The 18226-nt window shown below is 40.2% G+C and overlaps 1 protein-coding gene across 2 annotated transcripts in view; it reads right to left on the bottom strand.

Moving 5' to 3' along the window:
• Window positions 1-4394: 4394 nt before the first annotated feature.
• Window positions 4395-18226, bottom strand: part of prkd2 (protein kinase D2) — a 35961-nt gene continuing 22129 nt past the window's right edge. The window contains exons 2-19 of one of the 2 annotated variants that reach the window (XM_051396621.1): window positions 15518-15656; window positions 15002-15133; window positions 14636-14835; window positions 13382-13565; window positions 13198-13269; window positions 12970-12987; window positions 12637-12796; window positions 12381-12492; window positions 11456-11533; window positions 11047-11365; window positions 10562-10614; window positions 10350-10422; window positions 9768-9874; window positions 8067-8228; window positions 7734-7832; window positions 7118-7385; window positions 6522-6607; window positions 4395-5876 (exon numbers count right to left, since the gene is read on the bottom strand). In XM_051396621.1, coding sequence (XP_051252581.1) covers window positions 5652-5876; window positions 6522-6607; window positions 7118-7385; window positions 7734-7832; window positions 8067-8228; window positions 9768-9874; window positions 10350-10422; window positions 10562-10614; window positions 11047-11365; window positions 11456-11533; window positions 12381-12492; window positions 12637-12796; window positions 12970-12987; window positions 13198-13269; window positions 13382-13565; window positions 14636-14835; window positions 15002-15133; window positions 15518-15656 — 2487 coding nt within the window. In that variant the 3' untranslated portion in view covers window positions 4395-5651. The remainder of the gene's footprint in view (window positions 5877-6521; window positions 6608-7117; window positions 7386-7733; window positions 7833-8066; window positions 8229-9767; window positions 9875-10349; window positions 10423-10561; window positions 10615-11046; window positions 11366-11455; window positions 11534-12380; window positions 12493-12636; window positions 12797-12969; window positions 12988-13197; window positions 13270-13381; window positions 13566-14635; window positions 14836-15001; window positions 15134-15517; window positions 15657-18226) is intronic. The other variant, XM_051396622.1, reaches the window with a different exon arrangement.

Consider the following 18226-nt stretch of genomic DNA (forward strand, 5'->3'; position numbering starts at 1 on the left):
TGTTGAGTAAACATTTATGCCAGATGTGACTGTTGTGTATTTTCCTATGAGGAAGAATGTATACCTGAGGTCAGCTACAGAAATAGCTGAGATTAGACATTAGAAAGAGGAAATAGTTCTTACAGTAAAAATAAAAAAGGGGGCTTTTAGCCTCATTACCTCTCATTCATCACTTTTTTTTCTGTCCATAGAGGCCAAAAGTGATACATTCACAGTCTCTATTTTCACACTTTTTTCTTTCATTGTGATAATCACTGTGACTACAAAACTGATGTCCACTCCTATTTTCTGAAAACAGTATCAATCAGTAAGAAAGTGGATTTCCCCAGAAGAACACACTGGTGTGCACACTCTGGGGCAACTTGTGCAAACATGTGCTCTGAGCTTTTTTGCCTATATGAAGCTAAGTCTACCTTACACTTTCAGTTTAAGTACTTCTTAGACTTTCTATAATTATTTCTCCTACATACTGGCAGTGAACCCTTGAACTCTAGTGGAAAAAATCCACTACTTAAGAGATTGTTAACTTTGAAAGATAACCGCTTGTTTCTTCTCACTCAGCATTAAGCTTCATCTGAACTCTAGTTCTGGTTCAGAACGAGGACTGTGGACTGAACCAACTGGAGTCTTGTCCAATTTAAAGCATAACTGCAGTCATGTGTTGTACCTGTACCTGGCAGGTCAGTCACCTCACTGTGCTGCGTCTTCCTCTTTAGAGGAAAGCTTTCACATGACAACAATTGACATTTTAAAAGCACAACTTGTAGCTGGAAATGTTGTTATAGTTAAAGAGTTGTGAAGTGTGTTGGCATTTTAAAAATGGCAAAGGTCTGTGAATGTTACCCTTCTCATCTTGCATGAAGTTGACATGTAGAAAAGGAAATCTTTTGCTATTTTTGAAAGGTGATTGTGCATTCCTAGCAACAGTGTTTTCACTTTAACCACTGAAAGTTGAGCTTAATGTGTACCTCCGTCATTGAAACACAAGTTTCATTTGAAGGCAGCATAAACTTCCCCTGCTACATGCAAATTGTCTTAAAACAACCTGCTTATGCAATACAGAGTGTAAGGGAGAAGCCACAGGGCTGGCAGTTGCATAAATAGTTAGCAACAGACAAATCAGCCTTGAGAGAAAATTATTAATTTAATTAATAAAATAAATAATGAACAGAACACAGCCTGAATTTGAATATAATTGACAGTTTATTGTGCCATTTAAGAGAAACTGAATTAGTCATTTAGGTGACTAATCTAAATCTACTATGAAGCCACCTGAAGGAAGGTGAGGAGTTACACACATGAAGATATAGTCTGTTTGAAGCAACTCAATATAATTTATGTATCTATACACTTCAATTTACTTTTCCAGCAAAAATAAAAAAGGGTCAAACAAACGATTTAAATTTCCTGAAAAGCACTGTGGTCGGATAACTGTTGCTCTACAACATCTAACTCACACACAGGCCATTTCAATCCTGTACTTAAAGGCTACCTACAGGCGCCCTGTTGAAGCAGAATCCAGGAGGAGCAGGTAAGTGAACAATCTCAATGTCCTTAAGATTATACAATCAAAAGGTATTATCACAGTTCTTCTTGTGTCATAAATATAATATATTAACTCAAAACATCCCTCTTACAGGTTTTCTTATTTAAATTCAATAACTCTCAATATGGCTCCAACAGTCATCCTATGAATTGAAGGACCTAGTTGGTCTGTTTCCTCATTTGACACATTTGCAGGTAATGGATACGTGTATAAACTACCATAATAGTGTGCCTTAATCCTATAACAAAAGAATATAATAGCATATAATATAAACTTAAAGGCATACTGTGCAGTTTTCCGGTTTTGTCAAACAGCTACCCCTAGAGTCGCTGCAGAGTACTTGTATTTAACGTTAACTGTCGTAAATACCACTCACCAGAGCCGTCTCTATATACGGCTCTGCGTCTCTGCACTCGCACCCTGATCCCCTCCCCCCTGTATACCGGTACATGTTCAGTAGGATGGAAGCGTCGGACATCGAACAGGCAAAGATAGACTCCGAAGATGTCTACTGACCAGGTAACGTCTGAGTGAATGCCTGCTAGTGTCTTCCATTGAGGCTGCTTCTTATGTCGCTGATGTATGTCACGTCGCGCCGTAAAGCAATTGGTGATTCTCACGAGATTTGGCGGGAGGCCACTTTTCAGACTTCCTCTCCTGCTTTGCTATCGGGATGATTCGCTATACTTCGAGTTTGTTTACCATCGAAAATGACTTTGAAGCTGTTATAGTAAGGTAAAAATCTTGCATAGTGTGCCTTTAATTTTGTGATCAAGTATTTTATACCTGCTTTTTATAAAGTAAGAGTTTAGTTTTTGCAAAGACAAACTGAAGTGATATGAAACAACTTGTGGTGTAGCGTTTGGTTTAGCATCTGTCTGACAATCGGAATTACTCTGCAATTTTCGGTAATTTTGCAAATTGTTTTACACTGTTGAGTTATAAAATGCATTATGCCTGAGTGCAGGGGCAAACTCAGCAGCTGGCATGGCCTTTTAATGTACTCGATGGCTGCAGGTCATCAGCTCTGCAGTCAGGAAGTCTGATGAGGAAAGTGCAATCAAAATATGCGATCATGTTACACAATTACAGACTAAACCTTTTCAGATTTTTTTTGTGTGTTTGGTTTTTATTTGGGGGTAATGTGTTCATTGTTGTTGTTTTTTCCTGAGCTTTTCCTGGTATGTTGAGAACGATCCAATTCATCCGGATTTCCTGTAATTTCCCAGCAATTAGCTGGGAATTTAGCGAGATGTGAAGATCAACAACAGTGAATTTTCTGCTGTTAAATGGATCATTCTGGTGATATTCTATATTTTTCTTATTGTCAACCAAAACCAAGAATGAATTGCTCCTTTGGCTAAACAGACAATGCCTGTTAGTATACTAGTATTGTCTCTTTAGCTATAGCCTGATGATCTTATCCATCTGCTTATCTGATCTGTAAAATACAGACAAGTATGGGGTGGCATCGCAATCCCACACATTTCTGCTGCTAGAAATACTAACTGAGATGTGTATTAATCGGCTGCTGTAAATAGTCCCCAACAAATGTGCTCTTTACTCTTGTCTGAGTAACATTTGCTAAAAACTACAGTGCCCAGTTGTTTTAGGAAATCAGTGACCCTTTTTTAAAAATGAAACTATATTTTTTGTAAGCTGTTTTTAAAGATTTGGGTTTTCAGTATGAGAACCAATGGGCTTAGGGCTGAGAGCAAATACAGTAATGATTTGATTGAGAGACTCAGGTTGTTGATTATGGACTTTTCATGGGACTTTTTGATAATAACATAACACCACTCTTTAACGTTGGGTTAGTATTAACTGTATGTTTCAGCTAAACTAACCTGGTTCTAGACCTCTGAATCAACACCACATTTCAGATTTGCTCAATAATCAAAATATAATAAATGAATAAAGTGAAACGAAAAGGCAGTTCAGTCTGATTATCAGGCTTAGATTGACTAAAACTGTTGTCTGACTAAATGTTTACTTATGTCAAAAACACTGCCATCCATGGTGGACATTCAATGAAAAACCATCAGCAAAACTTGTTGCTATGGCAGCTGCGAGCACTTAATCCCTTAAAATCATCACTTAGACCAGACTGACACATCACAACTTTCAGTGGGAGAAGTAATCCTCCTCTTTTCACAAATTAGATAAACGTTTTTGTTTTACAGAATTAGATGAAGCTAAGTCTGAAGTTTCGCTCTGTGTCAGTGTTGTCAACTGCCACTTGCTAGTTCAAAGACAGTAGCCTGGAGAAGCATGGCTGATGGTATAGTGACAAACAGGTCTACACTCGAAAGACATGAAAGAAGACAGAAAGAGACAATGAGTGTATCATTTGGCATCGTTGTGCAATGATGATTGATGTAGTGTAGTAGGAACAAGGGGGCACTTTCCCCAGAGTAGCTGGCTGGAAAGCGCTCATCACAGAATGGAAAAAAAGTCTCTCTCTTCGTCTCCATAGCCACAGGGTCCTCTTGAGTGCCACTCAGTCTGTGAGGTGTAAAAAATTGTCTTTGTCCTCTGACAGCTGTGAGTATTTTTTTGATGTGTGCGAACAACAGTCTGTATATCGATCATATCTTAAATAAATTACATTTCTGAAATAATCTGCTCTTCTTCAGAGAGGGGGAAAATAACTGTCTATCTGTCAGACTGAGTAGACAAATAAAAGTGTCCCTAAAATGTCTAATTCAAGGCATGTCTTTATAAAGTACTGGTCATTGCTTCTTAAATATATATCTCAGAGAAAAGATTTTGTGTGTGTTTTCTCTCTAGAACACAGTTATGTACAGGTGAATGATACAATAAATAAAACATCCAAGACAAAAAATAATATTGTTCAAGGTTTGTATTGTCTGTTTCCAATGCTAGGATCATCCTTCAAACATGTTATACACAGTCTATGCATATTTGACAACTACATAAGCTTCAGGCTACACGTGTATAATAGACCATCATAACTACAGTATGTTTTATATTGTATCTAGATAATTCTACTTCACAGAAACATGCAACATATTGACATGACAGGTGTCAATAATAAAACACTCTCCAAAATCTAGTTTTAGTAACCCAAGCTGTCCATCTATGCACCTGCATCCTAGGGAGAGGTCTGCTCTTCCTAAAAGCAACAAGCAAGGAGCTGTGTTGTTTAAAAGAAGTTTTAATGTCTCATATGACTGCCAGTGAACAGCCCAGTGCAAGTTAATTTAAACCCGCAAAGACATCTTTAATCACATATGTTTTTTAAGAGTCTATTGTGGCTCAAAACTAGTGGTAATTACAGGAGGATTTGCTATCCCTGGATCAATATTTCCAGTTTTCACAACAGGACATGCATTTATGGGAATGCATTTGTGACTACAGATGGGTTTGACTCCATGCCTGCACAATAGTAATTACCAGCACAGAGGAAGTCTTTTGTCACCATAAAGCCCTTCATCACTGAAAAAAAAGACTTAACCGGCCTTTACTGAAGACATAAGAGGGACTGTAATTCCAGTCAGTCCAATTAAATGACACTACAATAAAACGTTACAAGGCAGTTTCATTTTAAATAAACTATTTGATTAGAAAAATACACAACTATACCAAATTCTTATCTCAATCACTCACTGTGAAATGGTATTTCCTGGTTCACTTTGAGGGATTTTGTGGTGAGAGGAAGAGAACATGCAGCTTTTCATTCGTGTGACAATTTCTGATTTAAAAGCTGAGTCCAATTTTATCTGTAAAGACTCTTCAGGTCAGCCGCACACAGGGTGTGAAATAGAGTCAAGCAGTCTTCAACATGAAAAGAGTTTGAAAGAGGAAAGAGGACCAATAACAGCGGAGGTAAATGATTAGAAGGAAGTTTTGATGACCTCAGGCTGGAGAAGAGAACTTTGATTTATTTCTGTGAAATTGCATGCTGGCACCAGATGTGCTGTGAAAGTAAACAGCTGGACACTATTCTTATTAGACCCACATTATTTTTAGCAACTTTATGTCTCTTTCAGGCTCTAAGTCAACCTTCCTAGCCCCCCTCCCTCTCCCTACTTCTTTCCTCCTTCCTAAATAAGCTTGAGTCCTCTTGTCTCTCTCTCTCTGGTCAGAGGATGCTGACCCTCTCAGTGAGGCCTTGCACATCAGCATCCTCCCCGCCCTCCTCATCGTCAGAGGCCGGCGCAGGAGGAGGAGGCACAAGATGAGCGGGGTAAGGCAGAGTATGTTCACGGGCAAACATTTGCCAGCGGCTGTCATCACTCTCGTGGGTGATGTAACGCCCGCCGAGTTTGGTCTCCAGCTCCCGCAGGTCTAGCCATGTCTGATAGTCCTTGGAAACGAGAAACGGGAATAAACAGAAAGATAAAATTTCAGTTTTAGGAGCCTTGAGATTAGATCAAAGTTAAATGGGCTTATACTGTATGTGTGTACCATCCAGTAGTCACTTTAGAGTGAGTGTGTGTGTGGTGTGGTGGGGTGGGGTGGGGTGTGGTTTGGTGTGGTGGGGTGGGGTAAGTAAGATCTTGAATGATCCTAGACTGGTCTGACTGTCTTTGATGAAAACAACAGCAACAGACTTGTTGAACACCTACAGAGAAAGCTGGCCTGTTTTCCCACATCTAAATGATTGTTCTGAAGGGGAAATATGCAGTTTATAAAAACAGTATTTTTAAAGCTAATCCATCCTCTAAATAAAGTTTCAAAATATCAGCCTTGAGCTTCTGTCTCGCTTCCTATTGCAGACTCCTCATGTCTCTATTTGCCATTTTCTGTAAAAAGTTCTTGTTAGGGACCACTCTGCCACTAAAATTATTGGAAGAAATTGCTGCTTCCTGTGGGAACTGGGAATTAATCGTTGTACTGGAAGTGTAATAAATAAAAAAAGTGACAGACTTTAAACCATGTTCTTTTTCACAAATACGTATTAAACAGTGCGTGTGTTTGTGTGTGCACACAAGTAGCTTCTATGTGTTACCTGTAAGTATACATGGCTGAGACTCTTGTCGACGCTGTAGCGTTTCCTCATCTTAACTTGCAGCAGGTTGTTGATCAAGTCAATTGCTGGGAACACAAAAGTATACAGATTGAGCTATAAAATAAATTGACTGGTTACAGTAAGAAGAACATCAAGTTACTACAAATATACCTTAAACTGCCAGTTATATTTCTGCACATAGCAATGAGGAATCATGTTTAATATCATTTTATCATCATGATGTAAATGAAAATCCATGTTGTAGTGGGTGTCTTATCAAGGATCAGAACATTATTACAAAATGTATTGTGAAATCTAAACATTTTGATTTGTAATGGCTTGTCATGGTGTGACTTTTCATGTTAACCTTCCTCAAATTCTCTCAGTTGCCAGTTTATTAGGTACATATAGCTAAAAGTAATTCAGTCAATACAATGGTCCTGAAATACCCCCCCCGATATAAATGGGGTAGAGAAAATAACAGAAACACCTCTCACAATACAGTTCAACAGAACCGCAAACTACTTCCTCTAAAATGATCATAAAGTTGAATGTGTGTGTCTAACAATAACCCCCCCCCCCCGCTCTGTGTTTACCATCGCCGGAGATCTGTTTCCAGGGGTTGGGAGGGTACATGAAAGCTGCGTTGTGGATCTGGTCGTTGATGTCTTCATCCTCATTAAAAGGGAATGTCCCACTCAGGCTGACGTACATAATGACACCGACCGACCACATGTCCAGTGAGCGGTTGTAGCCCTGGTTTAGCAGGACCTCCGGGGCCAGGTAGGCAGGGGTGCCAACCACAGAGCGACGGAAAGACTTCTCGCCGATGATACGGGCAAAACCAAAGTCACACAACTTGACCTGAGAGTGGGAAACAGTGGGGAACAGTAGGCACTGAGTCAGGTTGTCATTTGGGTAGAACAAAAACCAGACTACTTAAAACCTGTACATACCCAAGCCAGTCATTCAGTAAGTCAGGGACAAACTTTTACAATTATACGGCTGCCCCCACTTTGCTGTGATCCAGCGAAAAGGGGAAGTGGTTAAACGTCAGAGAGGTATTTCGATATCAGGACACACATCTGAGTAACTACATTTCACTTGCTCTGATGTAGTGTGAAAACCATAACTGCTGCATATGAGAGTGGGTTTCAGTTGTGTGTGTGTGGGTGTGCGTGGGTGTGTGTATGTGTGTGTGTGTTTGTATACCTGGGGGAAGGGATCAGCAGAGGCAAGCAGCACATTCTCAGGTTTCAGATCGCAGTGAACGATGTTTTTAAAGTGCAGATGTCTCAGTGCTGCAAGAATCTGCACATTGAAACAGGCACGAACACCATATACCCAAAACCACAAAAACAGGATATGAATTAGTGCAACGCAACGCTAAATACATGACATAGAAAATAGAAAACACACACACTGTACTTGAATGAATTATGATGCATCACAGGCAGACCACAAAAAACACAGCATCACTTTGCATGTCATGGCATAAATCAACATACAACAACAAATCCCTTCTTTGCTGGGGCACATACACACCTGTGTGATGAGGAACTTAGTGAGCCTCTCAGGCAATCTGCCTTTCTCACTGGAGAGGATCATCTCAAGCATGTCACCGTGTAGCTTCTCCATCACCACAAACACTTTCTCTGGGGTCTCAAACATACACTCCAGGTTCACAATGCCCAGGTGACGTAAACTCTGAGAGAGTGATCAGAGTGGAGGGGAGAAGCAAGGGGAAATAGGATGATGTGGAAATTGGGATTTGTGTGAAAAAAAGGGGAGGATAAAATAGCGAGCAAAAGCGGAGAGAGTGGTGAAAAGAAGTATTGATGGAGTGAGAATTGGAAGAGCAGATTGAACAGTGTGAAAAACAGGAACAGGATGCCAGAGAATGGGTTGGGTGAGAGAAGAAAAAGACAGACAGACAGACAGACAGACAGAGAGTCAGCAAAATACAGTCCATAAACCACAGGAGGGAGAACATGAAATGTATTAAGTGGTTATGCTACAAAAATGCTATAAAATGTGCTCCAAAAGGTCTTTTTTTACCACTCATATGACTCAGAGGAGTGTCATTTTTAAAAAACATATTTCACTTGAAACCTGGGGAATGTGGCAGAGCCTTTAGTCTGAAAGGCCAAGTGAGTAACTGTAGAGCTGAAGGGGAAGTCACCGAATATAGACAACAAATATAGCCTAATGCACCTCTGTCCCCATCTGCTGGTAAACAATGTAATGTGAATTTAGAAAGCTAGTAGATCAAGAACGTTAAATTGAACAACAAAAATGTAATTATGACGTAAACTGAAAGCTACAGCTGGTGATGCCCTCCATTCTCACAAAACATATTTGGTGTGCAAGTGAACACATAAAATTACATTATCCTTACCAGAAACACATATTGCACACATTTTTCAGTTTTTTTCTGTTTTCTGTCAATTCATTAAAAATAGCCTATGTATGCATGCTACAAGTCAATGCCTTACAAATAATGTTCCATAATTCACTCCTTTAACTGAAATACTTTTACATTAATCCCTACCATTTTCTTTTTTTAAAGTCTCTCAAATTTAGGGACTTTAACTTAATGAACACTATGTTTATTAGTTCTTGATGAGTAGTTTAGTTTACAATTCTACTAGTACTATGAAAAATGTATTTGAATTTGGATTTCCCGATATCTTCACACAAGAGTAATAAAAAAACAAGTAAAATACAAAAAAAATGAAGTAAAAAAGTGAGTAATGAAGCCTGATTTAAAACATACATGTGTAAACATACAGGAAGTAATTGAGAAATTGTGTTCCCAAAAGGCAACTGAATTATCACTTGTTTTTAAGGAGAACATTTAATGAAAATATCATACACAAAATACGTATTTCAAATGACTGTGATTGATGATTTCCCTTCATTTTAAATAATGATATAAAAGTAAAGTAAGCACCACGTATGTGTGTGGTTTTCACTTCCTTTTAAAATGTCCAAACCAGAGATTGGTCAGGTGGTCAGACACTGAATCATCTGTTCCTAAGTAGTAAACATAAAGGAAAATGTGTGTGCTTGCATTTAGAAATGGTTCTTAACACGATTTATGCTGAGATATTAAATACCATTGACATTATATGATTAATACTGACACCCACAGTCCAGTTGAGTCAGACCTTATCAATGCCACAGTGAACATCAATATTGAGTATATATAGAAAAGCAGCTGTTACTATGTCAGCACTGTGTTACCTGCAGTATGGCCACCTCATTCCTCAACTGGCTCTCCTGCTTGGTGGGAAAGCGAAGCTTGTCAATGACTTTGACAGCTACGTCCCTCCCTGTCTTCCTGTGCTTTCCTGATAAAGAAACGGAGTGTTAGTAACATATGTGGTTGTGAACTGAACCTCACATACAGCGCATGTAGTCATATATTGGACCTTGTTATCTACGTTGCACGTAAAATTGTACTCCACTGATTTAAGATTTTACTCTTATAACAGTGTCGGACTAACGATGGACAGTAAGAAAAAAGAAGCTCAAAATGCTGCATTGTTCTTCCCTGGCACCTATCTTACATTACCCACAATGCAACTCCAGTGCTGACAGTTTTGCCAGACATTCAGACATGTTATTCTACGTAGCAACACACTTTGATGTTGGTATGAGTTCCCCTTTAAAGACACAAACTGTCTGGCACACATCAGTATAGTCCATGTTATTGGGGGGCTGTGATGTACTGTCCTATACATCGCTTTAACCTACTCATTTTGACCTTCCTAAAGCACAGCAATCTAGACATAGATAAGCATCAATTAACATAGACATACGTACCTCCATAAACTACTCCAAACTGCCCAGATCCCAGCACTTCATCAGCAAAAATCTGGTACACTGTACCAATATCCTGCAGGACAGCAATATTTCATACACTCATCATCATCATCATCATCATCATCATCATCATCATCATCATCATCATCATCATCATGTACAATTCCTTTGAAGATTGAAATAAATTGACAAGAATTGACAAAAAATCATACCACATTCTCTTGGATCTGACTGTTGGACACAGATATGCTGATAGAGGCTTGTCCTGAAAATACAGCACCAACGATGTACAGGTTATACAGTATAGTGAGTTCTAAATGATATACCATTTGAAAAGCACAACTCATCAACATCTACTATCTCATACTGTGTCGTACTCTCTCTCTTGCACTAGAAAAGGAAAACTTTGCTCAGACTCAGTTCGACATACAAACCTGCAAAAGAACAACTTAGTGGAAGAGTCTGCTCTTTATTTAACCAGTGTGTATTGCCACAGGGCCTTCATCTGCATGTTTTTAAAAAAAGGTTTAAACAAAGAGCATACTCTTCCAGTTTGTCAGCTAGAGTTGGGAAGTTGTTTTTCTCACATTTGGTCCGTTGTTACTTCATCATCTAGTAGACTGGTGCCAGGCTGCAATGTGCCAATTAGTAAATATAATAAACTACCACCACCTGCGTTTGGTTTTTCTCAACTTACTGTGAGGTGTGTTCCCGGCAGCTGGGGGTGCGTCCTGAAAGATGACGGGCATGAGGGCCTGCCGAATGGCGCTCTCCCACGCTTTGGCCACCTCACGCCCAATGCCGCTGTTGGGAGCTACTTGGCTGGGGGAGGGAGGGGTCGGGGGGAGAGTCTGGGGGTTGCTTGGGGGCAGAGAGGGGAGGGTGTTGGGGTCCTCCCCTACAAAGTAGCACATAGTGCCTGTAATGAGCTCGAAGCAGTGAGGGTTTGTGCCCGGTGGGACAAGAGTGAAGTTGCCCGCGGGACGCACCTCCAGGATTTCGGAAAGAGGGATCTCCTGCAAAAGGATGGACCAGTGATGCAACAATGGAAAAAGGTTGCACACGTGAATTGAAATCATTGCTTTTATGGAGTAAACCATATTTACCTTGTAGTATTTGTTGGAGGTGTTGTTCTGGAAAAGGATGATGCACTTACAGTCCAGACGCCAGTAGTGCCTCTTTCTCTGTTGGGAGTTGGAGTAGGGTGGGATGAGGAGGGGCAACGAAGGTATGGTAGGACATTGAGGGTTGGGATAGAGGGAGGACACAGGATGAAAGACAGGGCAAGGATCGTGGCAAAGTTCAGGGATCAACATGAATGCATTTCAAATTTGTGGTTGACGTCCAGAGGAAGAGAAGACTGACCAGATGAGAAGAAGGATGAGCAGGAGTACAAGCTGTAGGATGAGAAGGTGGAAACAGAGAAAGAGAAAAAGAGACAAAGGTGAAAGAAAGAAAGAAATGGCAAGTGCTAGTGAAGCCATAGAGGAAAAATAAGCAAGAACAAGACTGGAGAGGCAGAAAAGTTTCTTTGAGGTCAAAAATAGAGAATAAGTTAAGAGGAGAATAGGCAGAAAACGGGCTTTTAGCTTGAATTCACCACACATCTGCTGAGTGCTGTTATGTTTTCAGGGAGAGTTAGCCTCATCATCAATCTTCAACTATTTTTTCATCCTCGCACAAGCTCACTCACATACACACACACACATAACACACATAAAAGGAAAAGGGAAACAATTTAGAGAGACCAAATGAACAAGGTCGAAACTGGTGGACAGAGAAAATAGACTGATGACCAGAAGGTCCTTTTTGTCTTAGTGGAAAGCAAACAAACAAAAAAAAAATCTTGCTGCAGTGAATCATAAAAAGAAAGTGAAGAAAGTGAATTCAGGCATCTAGAATAAATGACTTTAATCTTTATGTTCAGCTCCTACACCAATAACAAATGTACTTTTCAGTAGAACTGCAGACTGGATTAGATACCCAGAGAGAGGGTAGCACAGCAATTACTGCACAGGTAATGGTTTTTACCAGTGTGTCCTTATTGCTGTAGTGAACCATCCATCCTTCCTTGATAGCAGTACTGGATCGACGGGTTGTCTGTCTCACCGACTGTACCACCCTCATTAGCGGGATGTAAACACTAGAATAAGAAAGACAGAAATCAGGTAGTCAGTAGGTATAATGTGTGTTTGAATTTCTGATATTTTCTAGTTGGTGTTAACAGTAATATTCCTCTAGGGACATGTTACTAAGTTGTCTCCAAATGTTTGTGTTTTCCTCAAACCTCTGATCTCCGCTGGTTCCATCCTGGTTGTTGTCAGGAGAAAAGGACCCAGGGATGCTGCAGGCCTCATCCGAGTCATCTATCGAAGACTTATCTGAGGCATCGTACTCAGTGCTGTAGTCCATGGGAACCTCAGGGTCTGCACTGGGACTCAACATGTCTGGGTCAAAAAAGAGGGAGGGAACCGGTTGAGTGCAACTTGATTTAAAGTGACTGTGTTTAAAATGCTGTGGAAAAAATACTACTATTTTCTACTGCTATGACTACTTCTAAGACCGCTATCAGAAGAGTACAGCTTTACATGCATCAGTACCGAGTACGGATAATACTTACCGCAGTTACTTCTGTTGTCTGAGAAAATAAAAACATTAGTGCCAGTGAGTCAGTTAGCCAGTTCAGTCTTGTTAGATAATGTGTTATATCATGATATTGTTATTAAAGAAACTTAGTTCTGATGATGGAAACAAGCAGATGAGAAATTTATATTTCTATCAAATCCATGCAAGGTTAACAGTGTCATAAACACATTAAAAAGGTAGTAGATTTATAATCTTTCCTCACCTCCAATGGTTTCCCCGAGGCAGTCATTAGGAACCTTATACGCACAACGTTTATGGCAGTTGAACTTGCAGTCTGAGAGGAACAAAACACAATTCATTCTGATTGTATCACATGTAATCTGATTAGATATAACTACTGCATTACACTGGACGTCCAGAAATGAGGCCTCTTTGTCTGTGCTCACCTTTGCACTGAAGGCCCTGCCTAAACAGTCCTCGAAGAAGCCTCTTGCAGTACTGGCACACTGTCGGTCGTGTATAAGAGTGGACAGCAAATGTGTGGGGCACTTTCACCTTACTCATCAAGATCTTGTCCAGATGAACAGGTCGGCCCGTGTAGAAGCGTCGGGCGTCACTAGGAGTCCGTGGCTAGCAGAACGGACAGGGAGCAAAGATTATCAATGAAATGTATAGTATGTGGATAAATTAAATAATAGAAACACTATTATCTAACTTTGGCAACAACATAAATACTACCAAACTAATTAACTACTTAAGTGGTAATTTATCAAAAAATGTATCATGCAATAACACATTTTTGGCCATTTGGGGGCAGCAAAAAACTGATTGTGAACACAGCAATAGAGCAACATTATCATTCATCTGGAGTCATATTTGCGTCTACCTGACAAGTCCAATATTTACTTTATTTTGTCTCTACCAACTCCTGAGGGAAATATCTGGCTCTTAAGTGCTTCACTACATGATCACCAGCTAGTTGCTAACTATGTCTGTCTGTTGTTTGGTGTTGGGCAATTAGTCTACAGCTGAACCAAAATAGTAAAGTTGCAAGCAGAACAGCAAAATGATGAGCTGAAACTCCCTATAAAGCTCCATAAAACAGTGGGAAAGTGCATTCAGGTGATAATCTCCTGCAGGTTTATCACTTCAAGCGACGCCTTTAACCTTATCACATTGTCATTTAATTCATTGTCAGTACAGAATAAAAATGTTTTTGATTATGGCCACTTCAGGTTTACTCTCTAACTAAATGGCTCCTCTACATCTTCTCTTTTTTAATTACAGAACATCAATAGTGAAAATAAATCAGCAATAATGTATTTTGCCTTGATTGAGCTAATTAGCTAACTTTAAGTTTTCACCCACATTACAGTGGCTGCATACCACTTCTTGTGGAATGCAGTCATACAGGTAGTTTTGGTTTCATTTGCAGAGGTTTTCAGATATTCATCTTAAAACCTTGTATGCCTTTGGCAGAACGAACTTACTGGTAAGCTGGTGAAGCTGGTAAGTCTCAGGATTATTCTGAGCAATAATAATCACATATTTAGATATTACTTTGTGACTAAACTGAATTAAAGTGAGTTTAACCAATTTGTGAGATAAAACAAATCTGCTTGTTGTTCTCCTTTGGAAAGCCTCTTCATTTCAATAGTCTAAAACTGATCATAACATTGTGTGCAAGAATCCACCAGTACCATTTGTGTGTGAGAGCGGATGAGGCTGGTGTCCTCTGTGCAGGTGGAGGCCGTCCCTACACTGTACACTGACTCAGTGGTGGAGAGACGCAAGGACTGGCTGCTGCTCAGTGAGGTGGTGGACAGACGCCGTTTACGAGCTCCACTGCAGTTGTTTGGGATGCTGAATGCACAGCGCTTGTGGTAGTTTAGTCCACATCCTGCAGGGGGAGGCATGGATCAAAGAACCAGGAGGAGGTCAATTGAACAGAAGAGGGAGGTGGGAGGGATGGAGCAGTGAGTGTTATAATCAAATTATCAAAGATATTTGCGAACCACATCAAAGTGTATTTTCTTATTCACACTTGATCTTCCTGTTTTCCTCACCGTCACACTTGAGCCCTTGTCGGACCAGTCCAAAAAGCATTTCTCCACAGTGATCACAGAAGGCTGGGGCCCGGTATGAGTGCACATTGAGTGCGTGGGGCCGAATCTGGAAATCTTCAAACGTGGCTGCCGCTAAAAGGGATAAAAGCGATAGAGCGTGGTCAAGATACAATCATACTACTGTAACTGGGCAGAATAAAGAATGATTAGATGGATATGATGGAAACAGGATGGAAAAATAGATGGGGCTTCCTTCTGATGTGGAAACATTACAGTTTGAAACAATGAAAGAAGAGATTAGGCCAGCGTAAGATAAGTGGTAGTAAAATAAGTAGATAAGGACTGATTTCCCGAGTTGTGATTCAGATTAAAAACAGTAATGAAAGGGAGATAGCAGAGGAAAGAAGGAAGGTCATTTAGATTTTAATATTGCTATCTTGTACCCTAATGGCAAAAGATAGCAATATTAAAAAAGAAGAGAAGATAGCTGATTATTGAAGATAGCTGATTACTTACCAGAGAGCACCACTTCCACCAGATCTCCCTCCTGTATGTCACTGGCACCTTTAACCAGTTGCAGGATGTTGTTGGTGGACGTGTCATGCTTGAACAGCAAAATCTTGTCATAAATGCCATAGAAGCCGCACTCAGGGAACTAGAATATACAAAGAAAACATAACAGAAACAGGTTAGGAGGATCAACTATAGAAAAGGCAGGATTTTGTTGAAACACGTACTGGCAGTTTGTAATATCCCAAAACAAAATATTGCAATATGATATTTTCTTACACCACTAATGCAAAGAAAGCACTACAGTTCATTTCAGTAGCATAGACCGTGTCTCTTATAACTGTGCAACCAGTCTACTGTCTGTATAAACTGAACAGGCCGTCTTCATAATCAAACAGGTGAAAGTACTTATTACAGGTTGGTCTTTTTCAACATTCACTACACTGAAAAATCTACACCAAACATCTTAAACATTCACTGCTCTGCCATTTTCAGTGACGATAACAACATTTGCTATAACATGTCGAAACATCACATGCTGTACTATGGACATCGTACCCCATGTAGGCATAAAACTGGTATGTCCTTAATTGTACCATGCCCTTCTATATAAAGCCCCTGGAATACACAGCAGCCAAAAGACAAGGAAACTAAAAAGAAAACTTCATTCCCTCAACACACACACACACACACACACACACACACACACACACACACACACACACACACACACACACACACACACACACACACACACACACACACACACACACACACACACACACACACACACACACACACACACACACACACCTGTCACAATAGCTACTTTTGTTGGACATCATATTGCCCCAGAAATTCCGATGAACAATATCATCATTTTAAGACCATTTTATCCCACTGATACAACCATGCAAGTACAATCTTTCAGAAAGTAATGCACTTTTAATTCTTAAGAATATTCAGACATTGGAGTTGTAATGTAAAAATAATATGATAAAATATCCTTCATAAGTAAAACATGAAGAAAACACACAACCGAAACATTAAATAAAATGGTCTCTTGGGCTTGAAAAAACATTTTCACTTCTGTTTCAGGGCTTCCGTAGTGGTAGGCTAAAGAGTCATTCATACCTTAACAGGCAATAAAGTAGTGGTAGGGACCCTCCACAGACATACACAAACAACCACACAGTTGTGTTGTTAGTGTAACCACTGATATAGAAGACACGCTGGCTGAATTCCACAAATCAAGCAACTTAGTCAATGTGGAAAGCAAGACAAAGGAGAAACTTTATCCTATCTTCCTATCAGTCATATACATTGTACACACACACACACACACACACACACACACACACACACACACACACACACACACACACACACACACACACACACACACACACACACACACACACACACACACACACACACACACACACACACACACACACACACAGGTGTTTCCATGAAGCTCTTCCAGAGATATGAGAGATGAGTGTGTCAGTCAGGAGTCAACAGAGCAAAGGAGGCTGTCATAGGGAAACCCTGCTCTCCTGAATAGTTAATACTGCCTGGTTCACTTCAGTGGCCACACCACACAGGACACCACAAGTACACAGGTACACAGCGAGACATGGGTTAGAGGAAAAGACATGACCAGAAGAAGAAACAAGAGAAACAAAATTGTTTACATTTCATTACATTTTAACCCCCTAACTCACACAAACACACACTCCTCCCTGTCTCTCTTGTTTTTCCCAAGGTGGAGTCAAGATTCACCATCTGGCCAGGCTTTAACAACTTACAGGAAAGGGAACCCTGGTCTCCACCTTGGAACGACACAATGACACACATACATCTCCTCCTTACTTACCAACAGACACACCCTCCTTACAAACAGAAACACACAACCTTTCTTCCCCCATTTCCCTTCTTTCCTCTTAAATACACACACACACACACACACACACACACACACACACACACACACACACACACACACACACACACACACACACACACACACACACACACACACACACACACACACACACACACACACACACACAGAGTCTCCCCCTCAGTTTCCCAACAGGCACTCCACATCACCACATCTGAAATCCAGGCCTGGCTTGTACCGCAGCCAAGCTACACAGTGACTCCACCACGCCCCAGCAGTGGGCCACTGCTACTGACCACACAGTCAACAATGAGACACAAACAGCACACAGTCGCCTTTTTTTTTTTTTTTTTTAATTATTATAACATTATCCTCAACCTGTTTGACAAACACAGCCATACAGCATATTACAGACACAAGGTTACGCAAAAAAGATCAAATCAATGCTGTGTAGCCATACAAATAATTGTTCTGTTGCATACGTATTATGGAAAGTTGATCCACAAACATGACAATAGAATACACAGAATAACCAGTGAACGAGCACAGAATTGAATAGAAGGCCAAGAGTCGAGGGATGGAGGTTCTATTCAACTAAAACATAACTTGGAGGAAAAATAGTGCAAACTTTCTTCTTACAGAAGTTAGTTTTGTCTGTTGCCATAGTCAATATTGCAGCTACTAAGCAGAAATTCAACTTGGAATAACTGCTTTTCTGGGTACTTGGAAGCGGAAACCAGCTATAAACACAAGACTGACACATTATCTCCTTATAAGGTTGAACCAAACCTTGAATTCAACTTTGCATT

This window comes from Dicentrarchus labrax, unplaced genomic scaffold, assembly GCF_905237075.1.
Source record: "Dicentrarchus labrax unplaced genomic scaffold, dlabrax2021, whole genome shotgun sequence".
NCBI classification, from domain to species: domain Eukaryota; kingdom Metazoa; phylum Chordata; class Actinopteri; family Moronidae; genus Dicentrarchus; species Dicentrarchus labrax.